Source organism: Falco rusticolus, chromosome 3, assembly GCF_015220075.1.
Source record: "Falco rusticolus isolate bFalRus1 chromosome 3, bFalRus1.pri, whole genome shotgun sequence".
In the NCBI taxonomy this organism is placed as follows: Eukaryota; Metazoa; Chordata; class Aves; order Falconiformes; family Falconidae; genus Falco; species Falco rusticolus.
The window spans coordinates 51,984,079-51,996,364 of NC_051189.1; the positions used below are offsets into that span (position 1 = coordinate 51,984,079).

At 43.1% G+C, this 12,286-nt stretch overlaps 1 protein-coding gene across 4 annotated transcripts in view; it reads left to right on the forward strand.

Moving 5' to 3' along the window:
• The first annotated feature begins 6,616 nt into the window (after positions 1 to 6,616).
• The window catches only part of TRAPPC8 (trafficking protein particle complex 8), a 55,603-nt gene continuing 49,933 nt past the window's right edge, over positions 6,617 to 12,286 (forward strand). For all 4 annotated transcript variants that reach the window (XM_037379364.1, XM_037379365.1, XM_037379366.1 and 1 more), the window contains exon 1: positions 6,617 to 6,999. In XM_037379364.1, coding sequence (XP_037235261.1) covers positions 6,843 to 6,999 — 157 coding nt within the window. In that variant the 5' untranslated portion in view covers positions 6,617 to 6,842. The remainder of the gene's footprint in view (positions 7,000 to 12,286) is intronic.

Below are 12,286 nucleotides of genomic sequence, written 5' to 3' on the forward strand. Positions count from 1 at the left end.
CAATTCCCTTGTAAGGAAAAAGATGAGAAAAATTTAGTGTTCCTCTGCTTTAAGAAGGTTGCTGCTTTGACTCAAAAAATTAAAACAATAACTGAATAGCAACAATTTGTGAATTCAGTATCTCAGAATTTTTAATAACACAACTTGCACAGGTAACATGAAAATTTGTAGCTTCTCTGTGGACATGAGTAACAAAAATCCATATGCTAGAAATATTGCATCTGGTCTTCATAGAGTCATAAAATGGTTTGGGCTGGAAGTGAGAAATGAACTAACAGATAGTGGCTTTTTGCTGAGTGCTGTGCTAGACATAATAAGGCGCCTTCCTCGGGACCAACGTTCACCGCAAGGAAGACATCCGACTTCATCCCTGCGCGACCACCAGAGGACCCCAACGACAGAAAAGCGCAAGCGCAGTGGGGATGGAGTTATTTAAATCATTTCAAGGAATACTGTAAATAGTTGTGAGAAAATAATTAATATGTATATGGCTGAAGCAACCTTAATGGTATAAGTAGATCATATTTGAGCTCATTTGGTGCTCCTCTGACTAGAAGTCAGTCATATGCTCAGCGCTGCGGTTTTTGCACTTTGACTTTGCCTCACAATAAAGATTTCTGAACCTACATTTGGCGGGTCAAGTATTTATAACACAACCTTAAAGATCATCTAGTTCCAACCCCCCTGCCATGGGCAGGGGCACCTTCCATTAGACCAGGTTGCTCAGAGCCCCATCCAGCTGGTCCTGAACACTTTCAGGGATGGGGCTTCTCTGGGCACTTCTGTGCTTCTTCTCTCTGGTCTTAAACTGCAATCAAATGCAACTACATTAAAAGTAACTTGAGGATGTGACAGCTTCTCAATCCCGCCCTGCTGCTGCCTGGGCCAGAAGGCAGCAACACCACTGGAAGTGGCTGCAGTGATCCAGGGCGGCAGGGGCATCAGTCCCAGCTGGCAGCAGTGGCTTTCACAGGCAACAGGCCCACCTCAGTATGAGCCCCCAGTCCTGTTCCAGCACCATGCTGCTGACGGAGTGTGTTTGCAAATTGCCTTGCAATGACTTATAGGATGGTTGGTTTTCATATATGACATGGTATGGTCTAATTTACTGTAAATTTTTTGCAATCTAAAGTAAAAAGGTAGCTTCAGGTCAGGATTTATTTAGTGTTTTGCTATATAGCCTGGTATAAAAAAAGAGAGAATTTTATGTTAGAAGATAGTTTATTTTCATGGCACAGCAAGGAAAAGCTTTTCTTTTTCTTTATTTTAGAGGCTTTTGTGTGAATTCACCTCAGGTGAACAGATGTAGTATGCTCATGATTACATCATGAAAAGTTCTGAAATAACAAATCCACTTGACAATGCATTTTCATATCCCCAGCTGTCTACACATGTAAGTTCTCCAGTTATTGCCCCACTGACTTTTTCTTTAGATTGCTTAAATTTATCATCGCTCTGACAGCTAAGCTTAGTGAAATCAGATTGGAATCTACAGAACTGGTTTTAATTAACTGGTTTTAATTAATAATTTCAGTTATTTCTCTGCACTCCTGTGTATGTATACTGTAACCAGAGCTTGCCTCGCATCCTACTTGCTTTTGATCACCTACAAGTCAAAGCTGTGTATTACCCATATACTAAGCCATATATGCCAGTATGCATGTTGATATAGGGCCATGTTACATGTAGGTCTTTTGCATGTGACTAAGACTACAAAAATGAAACAGGTTTGGGGAAATTAGTTCAAATGGTGCCTACACATTAAGAATCAGTTTGTTACTCAGCCGTTTGTTAATTTAGTGACTTAGTTTCATCAAGAGGGAGCAACATCCCCAGGAATTCCTCTGACAAAGGGCCCATCAGGATCTGGAAGATTATTCAACCACAGTTTACAGAAACATACAGCAAGGATGACTCTTAAAGGAGAAGTCTCTGAGATCATTAGAAAAAGAAAAGTGTAAGAGAGAGAGTATGAATAGAGAGAGAGAGAGTGAGAGAGTGAGCAACCTTTGCTTTTTCTTACCAGGAAAGTGAGAAGAATTATACCTGTCCCTGAGTTTTGTGGTAAGTGGAGCCAAGGTTTCCAGTGATGAGTTTGGACCCACTTGCTTTCCCTCCTTTCTTCTTTTCTTCTACTTCTCTCTCTCTTCTGTTATGTGCAGGCCCCATACTTATATGAAAAACTTACATTGATTCTTATGAAGTCTTTTTAGATTTCCATCTGTTAATAAAAAGAGGCTCTTAACTTAAAAGCCTTGGAGCAATACTGACAAAGAATAAAATATTGCTGTTAATCCTGGGCTGAGTCAGGGCAGTGGTATATGGCTGCTTCTATGGGGGACAAAAGAGAGATTCTAGAGAACTGTAACCTTGGAATTCCCACCCACGGCAGGATTGTCAAGAGGTACCATCTCTTCCTAGCTATCTCTGGGTACTGGGAATTGTTCACGAGAGAAGCTTTATTACCAAGCCTGGAAGAAAAACTGCATGACCAGGCATTCCCATCCCATGCCATCAAAAACATTGGGATGCTAGAGTGTCCCATTGATTCAGAAGAGCTGGAGACTGACAATCTGCTACCATCTACTTCTCTTTATGACCCACCCTGAGGCACGGCTGGGCAAAGCTTACCGTTTAACCCTTGCAGCTTCAGCCAGCATGTCAGAGGATTGCATGGGCCATGTTCCAGACACCATGGGCTTGGTATGTCCGGGTCTGGTACACACTTGATGCCCCTGGCACAATTCACACTGCCTTGCTGTGTAAAATTTTCCTTCAGAATTGTTTTTTTCCATGCCTTTTAGGAAAATGTGTGTTGATTCACCACAAGATGAGTTGCTCTTTCTTCTGTCTGCCTGGGTTGTTTTCTTGTTCATCTTGCAAGCTGTAGAAGTGCATTTCAAAAGCTCTTCCTGATCTATGGAAGGCAGTGAAAGTCAGAGGGCTACTTGTGCATGGCAGATGGCAGGGACCACAGCCTCAGACACCACAGACTCTCTGTCAGCAAGTCATTGTCCATACCAGTGACCCTGGTGCAGAGCAGCTAACACAGAGGATCACATGGTCCAGGAAGTTTGTGAAGGACATATGCAAATCCAAAAGTCAAGAAATTAGGGTCACAGATTGACCTTAAGGAGTTACAACATGACAGCTAACTGGCTGTAAATCTACACTGGTACCTAACTTGCAGTGATTGTGTCCAGTGTGGTTTATTAAAAAAAACCCTCAACCAACATCCCCATATGTGGCTTATTGCATGGTTTCAGCTGAACTTTAAATCTTACTTCAGGTTATGCTGGAGTGAATTGCTGTGCAAAACACCACTCCTGTTAACTCTGCAGAAGCTTGAACTGAGCAAAACTCAAATGTGCCCTTGAAGTTTGCAGGGAGCTGGGAGTCTGTGATGTAAACTTTCAAGGATATAGTTTAACCTGTAACTAACTTACAGGGAAACAGACATGTTCCATAATTGAATAACTGGAAATGAAAGCGCTGGATTCAACTTCAGATTGCATCACTTGCAATTCTGTATTCTTTTTCCTCTGTCTTAAGCCTACACAGTAACACAAATACTGGTTTATTAACAGGTGAAAAAAGCCTTTCACATAAACTTCCTCAGCAGCAGCTTCGTTCAGCAGAAAGTTCATGCTCTCTGGCTTTGTGATCTGCATGAAGGCATCACAGAACTTGTAAGTTCAAGAAGGTTCCAGCCTGAGGGAGTGAAAAAACACTCCTGGCAGCAGCAAGGAAGCACCACTGAACACTTTCAAGTCCAAATTTTACAGTCATATTCTATTTCTTTACAACTGAAACAGTGGACATATTTTTCTGTCTCAGTGATGTTTTTGTTCTGGTCTATTCAAGACACTTTTATATATTTTCTTATATTTTCTCTTTTTCTATTCACTCTGAGTAGGCCTCCCCTTTCCCACCCCTGTCTGCACAATCTCACTTTGTTCACCTGCTGTTTCCTTTGATCCATCTTTTCCTCTGAAAAATAGTATATTCAGTTAACTAATTCAGATGGGTCAAGCATGGTTTCATGATCTTGTATTATCCCTTTGTACTTCTGTCTGCCATCTGTCCTACCTATTGGTACGTTGTCAGACTTTGAAAGCAAAATTTTGTGCACAAATTGGCAGGCTTGGGAATGATATAAGTAATTAACAATTAACAATGATATTTTACAGACCTTCTAATGCACCTTTTGTCTTGTAAATAAAAACAGTCTTATTTGAATCCTCTTTGACTACACTGTTTTTAGCAACATATCTGGGATACAACACCCTGAGCTACTGTGTTCATTGATGATGGGGTTGTTTATCCCTCTTTAGTAGGACAGGTGAGTCAGAGGCTGCATTAAAGGTCTTGGGAAAACACTACCTTGTCTTGAGACAGCACAGCCCACGAGATGGCAGAGCTATATGAAACTACTGCGATGGAAGCAGTCCATGCTGTAAGAGAATGTCACCAAAGAGAGAAATTCTAAGGACCAAATCCCTAATACTGGGTGAAAGAAAAATGTGCACAACGTATTTTTGTACACAGAGAGTAGATTTTGAGCACACAAAAGTAGGTTTAGAATGCAGAGCTGCTCTAATTAAAAACCCCAACCCACTGGCAATAAAAATGAACAATTTCTCGCTACGTAATGGTTACCAAAGACTGCTAATAGCCACCTGAAATTTGTATCTCTCCAGAAATTTGAATAAAAACTCGAATCTCTGCCAGAAAGACATAATGATGATCAGAATTTAAAAACAATTTTTAATATCAAATCATGTGTGAACAGGATTGGGACTTCTGATCCACTTCAATCTACCAGATGTAATTTGTATACTGTTCTGAAGTAATGGCTTAAGAGGAAAGGGAGAGAAGCACTGTTCTTCCAAAGTGCCCATGTGGAGGTCATACTTTAAAGTATCCATGAAAACATTATTTGGAATAGCTCTGGGGAATTTCCAAAAGTACACAAGTCATAAATATTTGCAGAATGTTGGTCTTCACCTTATTCTAAAAATCTATCAAAGCCAAAATATTTTTTTCTGCAGTATTTATTAGCTTTTGGATAAAATTCCCAGGACTCAATCCTGAAAAACAGCAACTTGCATGGCCTGTTGTTTTTTTTCTTACTGCCTACATTGAATTAATAACTAATTTTTCATTCACAGAGGAAGTTGCTGATTTGATTGCTGTAGATGAATTGGTTAACACTAATTTCCAAATTACTGAATTTCTTAGGGAAGATCGATATTATTTTCCCAAGTTTTATTTGGTTTTCAAATGGGATGTATTAGTTCTGTAATATCAACTATAAAAATAACCTCATCGTCCATTTGCTTTTTTTTTTAAAAAGGTTTTTACATTTGAAGATTTACCATGGAAATTAGTTGCACATAAAAGAGTACTTCTGGCAGCAGGAGAAATAATGAGGCTCAGCTTTTTATGCCTTTGTAATCATGCACCTCAAAAATAGCGTGTGATCTCCCATTGAACCTAAGCAATAATCACATCCCTGACTCTGAAATTTGCATTTAGGAAGGAGTGATCTCATGCTCTACGTCCTCCCTCAGACTAAGGTCTCTCCTGTAGTTACCTAGCACACTTCAGTAATTTGTGAAAACTTCCTGCTTCTGACAGGCCTGTCAAACACTCAGAAACTGGCTAATGATTTCCAAACCTTACTGTTGAAATCATGCTCTATTATAGTCTTAAGCCTTGACTTCCAAAGGCCTAAGAACTTTTTTTCTGATGTTTACAAGCCCTAAAGACTGTCCCTGAAAGCATGTTAAAACCCTGCCCTACGACAGTACTCCGTATTTCTAAAGAACAGACTCAAATTTACTTGTTCTTAATTGTCAGAGATCATCACTGTTGTCTTTGTCACCGAAAGCAAACCTCGATGAAGTGATTTTGCACGATTTTCATTTCATGCATACAATTGAGCAGCTACAGGTCTGCCACAGAACCCCCAAACAACTCAACTCTCACTTTTTTTTAAAATAAAAACTCCAGAACTGTTTTCCTGGTGTGTGTGCGCGTGTGTGTAGGAATTCTGCATTAACCCCACCCCCCACCCCTGCCCAGGAACGCTCACCACCTAGCAAAGCTCTCCAGAAACCTGCCTGACTCAACTTCCCCCTTCTCCCGCACTTGGTTTAATAAGCAGCGCCTCCGCCGAACACAGAGCCGGCCTCGGCTGCCCAGCCGTGGCAAGGGCGTGAGGCGAGCGGCCTGCCTGGCGAGCGGCCTGCCCCGCGCTGCGGCTGGCACCGCAGGGCGCAGTGCCCCGGGGTACCCGCGGGCAGGGGGAGTGCGGAGGCTGAGCGCGGGGGCCCAACGCCAGCCCTCGGCCTACCGCGAAACAGCTTCCCGGCATCAGCGCGACCCCCCGGGCAGCTGCCCGCCGCCTCAGCCAGGCGAAGGCCGTTGGCGGCGGTTGGTGCCGGGCCCCCGCGCTCATCCCTCGGAACGCGCGAACTGCCTGCAGGACGCGCACGGCCCCGGCCCCGCCCCCGCCTGACCGTCGTCGCCTCCCCCTCCCGGCCGCTTCCGCCCGCGCGCCCCGGCCCGGCCCCGCCCCTTTCAGCCAATCACATGAGCGAGCGCAGGGGCCGCCGGGAGCGGGCGCTACCCGAGAGGCTCGGCTGAGGCGCAACATGGCGGTGCGGGCAGGGTGCTGAGCGGTCCGTGGCCACGGCGTCGGGGCGGGCGGCCGGCCGGAGTGGGCGCCGTGGAGAGGCAGCGGCGGGCAGACGCGGGAGGGAGCCGGCGGAGCCGGGCGGAGAAGAGCGGAGGAAGGTGGCGGGGCCGGCTCGGGCCCCCGAGCGGCGTTGGCGGCGATGGCCCAGTGCGTGCAGTCGGTGCAGGAGTTCATCCAGGACTCGTTCGTGCCCTTGGTGGCCGCGCTGTGCAGCGAGGAGGCGGAGAGGCTCACCCGCAAGAACAGCCTGAGCTTCGCCGAGCTGGTGAAGCCCTTCTGCCGCCTCACCTCGGAAGGTCGGTGCCGGGAGCGGCGCGGGGCGCGCGGCTTGTTTACAGCGGGCGGGGACGGCGGCGCCGCTCCCTTCCGCACGGCGGCCTCCGGGGTCCCGCCCGCCCGGCCGTCGCGGCCGTCGCCGCGACTGCTGTGCCCCGCTGCCCGGCGAGCCGAGCAGGGGCGGGAGCGGGAGGCGAGACTCCTCTGTCGGGGCCGCCGTGGTGGCCGCCCGGCCGGGCGCTGTCCGGAGCTGGGGCAGGCTTGGAGGCGGCCCGCGTTTGCCGGGGGCTCCCCACGTGCCTGTTAAGTCCCTGTAACGTTACTCGATCTTGTCCTTCTCCGCGGAGCCTTGGAAGTTAGGCTTCTCCTGGAGGCATCGCAGAGCGCATGGCTGAAGAGAAAGAGGTGTCTGTAAATCTAGCTCTTCCAAGCGGGTTTTTTCTTCGTTGAGAACGACTTTACAGTTAGTCTGGCTAATACTTGTACCTGAGTATTGCTGTAGGCCTGGGATTTCACACTGGGGTAAGGCTTTTCATAAAGTACCTGGTCGCTGAAGGTGTGGCCAGTCTGTCAGAAACACTAGTTGTCATTTCAGTTGCAAGTCTTTACTTTCTCTCACCTGTGTTTTTATCACATATACTTTTTTGTTGGTGTTTCTTTAAGACCTGTGCAAAGGGACAGTGGGAATTGAGCTGATTATGTGGTGTAGGTGAAATGACCATGTGAAATAGCAGTAAAACTGGAAATTGACCACTTAAACAGTAGGATTTTTTTACTGTAATGCTTTAACTTGCTATCTGTGGGGTTTTTTTGTGGGTTTTTTTTTCCTTAAATTCAACGTAAGCCATTCTCTCCAAGCTACTTCTGGTCAGAATAGAATGCAAGACAGCAATTGGAATAGAACTGCTTGTCAGAATAGCAATGCAGTGACATTTGTCTGTTATGGTTTCTGACAGACACTTAGACTTCAGTCTCTTCATGTTGTGTTGAGGAAACAGTGCAAGAAAATGAAGCTTGTACTGTCACTTGAGTTAGATTTTTGCATTGCTGCTTAAAAAATGGCATAGACTTAAAAGCTAGTATGTTTAAAAATCTGCCTTAATTCTGTGACAAATCTTAGTAACTTATGTAACTTGTTTATAGATGTTTTCCCCTTTGTTTAGCAACACTCATGAGCTATGTGAGAATGGAGGAGAGGCACAACCAATAAAATCAAGAAGCTCACATCCTTGCAGTTGTGAAGTTACCTAGATATTTCTTTAGGTTCTTTGGTGAAAAGCTTTCAAAATGCGTCTAGCAAACCGGGCAGACTATTCAAAATGAAGCATTCCCTCTGAAGAGTACTTCATTCCGTTCTCTCTTAGTTGTAACCGTTTTTGTTCCAACTATTGTAATAGTTAAACTTGCAAACGTGAATCATCCTCAGTGTTCCCCATTTGAATGCAGACTTCAATAGTGTGTCGATGCTTACAAAACCAATTTTCACCCTCTTGCGATAAAATAGTTATGGCTAAAGATTAGACTTCCTCCCTTGATATAAATGTAAGGCCTTGAGCTTGTTACTTGAGAGACTTATACTGACTTGATTTTGGCAATCTTCTAAGCTTGTGAAGGAAAGCTCCACTGTTTAATTTTCGTAATTTCCTAGTAATTTTTGGTGTTTCTGTAACTGGTTTTCTGCAAGCTCTGCCATGTACTAGTATAAATGAACAACCTCATGAACAGCCTCTAAATCCCCGTGATACAGTTTTAATTTCCTAATTTTGCAGCTGTGGGCATTGTGGTGAATCTTTGAGAAGGAGCACCCTTGCAGTTCTGTGTAGGCTGTGTAATTTTGTCAGTCTGAATCCATCTTGTTCAGAACCTGAACCGAGGGTCAGATAGCCAAGAAGCTGAAGCTTGGTACAGTGAGTTTTGTTGCTGTGCTATTCTCTGTGTATTTGGATTCAACAGGCTGCAAGCCTGCCTGCAGTTATTAGCTCCAAGTGTGACTTCCTCTTTTTCTAGCTTCATGAAAAAAACGTTATGGCATGCTATATGTAACTTCTTGTGGTGGAAGCCAGTGTGCGTGAGGCTAGGAGAAGCAGTACAAGCCATTTTATTCAGGCAGAAGAGTAGTTCAGTGCAGTAAAACTTCTTGTGAGTTTGTATAAGGAGGGTAAGCAATTTCTCTGGCTCCAGCATTTGTGGAGCTCTATGAGAGGGTAACATGCCTGTTAGTCTGTACAAACACTGTTGCATAGTGACATTTTTAACTGTATCCTGTGCAGGGGATCTGGAAACAGGATAAATTCTTAAATTGCTCTACCTCAGTAGAGGTCAGTAGAGGTCTGGTCAAACGACCAGACTTAGAAGTAAAATTTTTCCATGATGCTTTTCATGTCCAGTTAAGAGGAGGAGTGGCATGATTAATGATCTGATCATGGTACAGCAGAATGTGTACATGTACATGCATCCACAACTGTGTTTCACTGTTTTTGATGCATTCACTTTTAAACAGAGTTTTTCTTAATGGAGCATGAAATGCTGTCCTTTTTTTTTTACTAATACTCCTGTCTTTAGAAATAAGCTGTCTCTTGTGCAAAACTTTAAAGTAGCGTTACTTTATAAACTCTGCTGTAATTTCAAGAGATCCGTCACTGGTTTGCTACTGCATTTTTAGTCCTGTTAAATGCAGATTTTTTTACTGAAGTTTAGGACTTAGATAGTTTATGAGCCTGCTGAAGGCTGCATGTTCATCAGTGTTCTTGCTTAGAGAAGTAGTGGAGTTACAAATTAGGAGATTCATTTCATGTGCAGACCAGTTTTGATACACAGAAACTAAGCTGGTCTTTCTACTGTGCATGATTCAGTCGTCCTTCCTGCATTAGCAGGGATGGGAAGGCCCAGACCACTGCTTGATTCTTCAGGTAGTCTTAAACCATGTGCTTCTTGTGGTTGCTCAGTCCAAGGAGATGAGATTGTATTTAATTTCAAGTAGAAGACCACCAACATACATAATGCAGATGTGGTGGTGGGGCCTCTGCACTAATCAGTATTAATCTGTTCATCAACTTTTGCCTATGAGGGACTTGCTAATGTTGGTATAGCTGAAAATACCCTTGCAATATAGGAAATTGTGATGGTAGAAAATCCGAAGCGCAGGTTCAAAGTGCTCCATACTGTAATTTTGAGTTTCTTGACTTCCGTAAGTAAGGCACTTCTTGTTATTGAAGGAGGATTGGTTAAAAAGGTGAGAGAACGGCTTCACTTTCCTACTAAGTCTTGACTTTGGGAAGGGTTTTGTTTTCCTCTAAACTCCCATTTTTCTTTGATAAAGGAAACCAAAAGTATATTGTGTATTTTATACCTTCACACTTATTCTCAAAGTGACAGTCTTTCTCTGTCTATTGTTTGTTAGTAACAATTGATGCTGTATAGGTAATTTTCTTTAAAATAGCATTCTGTTTTTAAGAATATTTAAAAATGTTAGTCAACTTCTGATGAGAGAGATCTTGTTCTAATATGTTCCTACTTCCACTTTTGGCAAAATACTTTCTGAAATGATCTTACGAACACTTGAAGGAAATGTAGAACACTGGAAATCCTTTACTAGGGATTAAGGCAAGAGATTTATGGGGTTTCAAGTACATCCTTTATCAGTCCTTAACATTGCACATGTGCCAGAAATGTCATCCCTGTCCTGTATGGGAATGTGTTTGCTCTTCATTATTACGGCTGTTGTATTTTAGGAGAAACGTTAAGGATGAGTTTTAGTGTTAAAGCTGCACTGGTAAAGGCAAACATGTTTCTTGTTTGTCCCTCCTCCTTTCTTTATGTGTGATCTTCTCAGTAATCATGTGGCAGTAGGTTGCTAATGCACCTATATGATAAGAAGGAATAAAAAAAATCCCCCCCCTTCAGCTTTTTGATAGAAACACAGAACTGGATGAATTAAGTTTAACTAGCACAGTTGCCCTTCTCTGTGTTGATATTGCCTTATGATGAGCCAGCTCAATCAGATACTTGTAGCTGAAAAAACGCACAGATTTTTAAGTTGTTTTGGGCAGGATCTGTTCTCTAAACTGCTTCACTGTGTTTTCCTATGAGCTTCAGTGTTGACTAAGGGTTGGGAGTGAATGTGTGATGAAGAGGATAGAACTGCACCAGTCCATATTTGAGCTGTGATAGAAATCTGCTTCAACAGCCAAGATGGACTGTAAACACATCTCATGATCTGGCTCAGGCTGCATCGTTGTTACTTCTGAAGGGTCTTGTAGAAAAGGTGTGGAGTGCCCTCCAGGCTGGAGGGAACAGAAGCCTCAGCTTCAGACCTTTTATGGTGTGAATTTTGTGGTTAGCTGCAAGATGAGGAGAACTTAAAGGGCAGCACAAAGGAAAATTCTTTACGTGCTACACACTGATTTGTGAAAATAAAATGCAAAGGAGTTGAGGACTGTACTGTGGTGCATGTGGTAGCACCAACTGTCTTAGGTAGCTGTTAGTCAGTGTCCTGCCTGCACTTAGTCTGGCTGTCTTGATGGTGCTTTGGTTTGAAATAGGCAAAATTACATGAAAAATCAGAGCAGACGTAGAATTGTAATGTCCATTGAAAAATCTCATGAATACTTTTTCAAAAACAGATGGCTTGAGGGAGCAAGTTTCTCAAAGATTCTGCAAAGGGTTTACAGGTCGTGTGAAGTTCAAATTAATGCTTATGGTAAAGTAGAACTTTGTAAGATATAAAAGGGATTGCTGCCTGGTCAAATTTTAGTGGAAATATCACGGAGCAAGGCCTTAAGTAGAAAGGTGATCCAATACATGTAAATGTGAAAAAACCCTTCATTTTCTTGTAATTAATAATTTTTTGCTTTTCAGAAGATGGAAGCTTTTTTAAAAATACAATAAACCCAACAAAACAAAAGCAAGGACTTAGGGAATAAAAGCAATCACATATCATTACAGAAAAAAGTTAAATTTGCCCTGTGATAGTGTTTTTATTTACATAGAAAACAAAGGCACCCCACATGTAGATGTCAACGTTTATATGGAATTTCAGCTTTAACGTTCAGTTTAATACCATTGCTCATGAATTGTCTTGCTGGACTCTGCTGCTGCTTTCTCCTTAAGGCTTGGTATGGACTCCCTTACATGGGCTTGGGCTGTTTTCTGTCTAACGGCTTTCTTGGGGAAGTTGGTCTTAAATTTTTTGGATAAGTAACACAAAACCAAAACAGTGTAAGTTACTGTGTGCTGATAACATAAGGTTGATGTCACCATTTTTGAGGCTTGTTTTAATAACAAATCTGTTTCTTTTTTGGAATATTA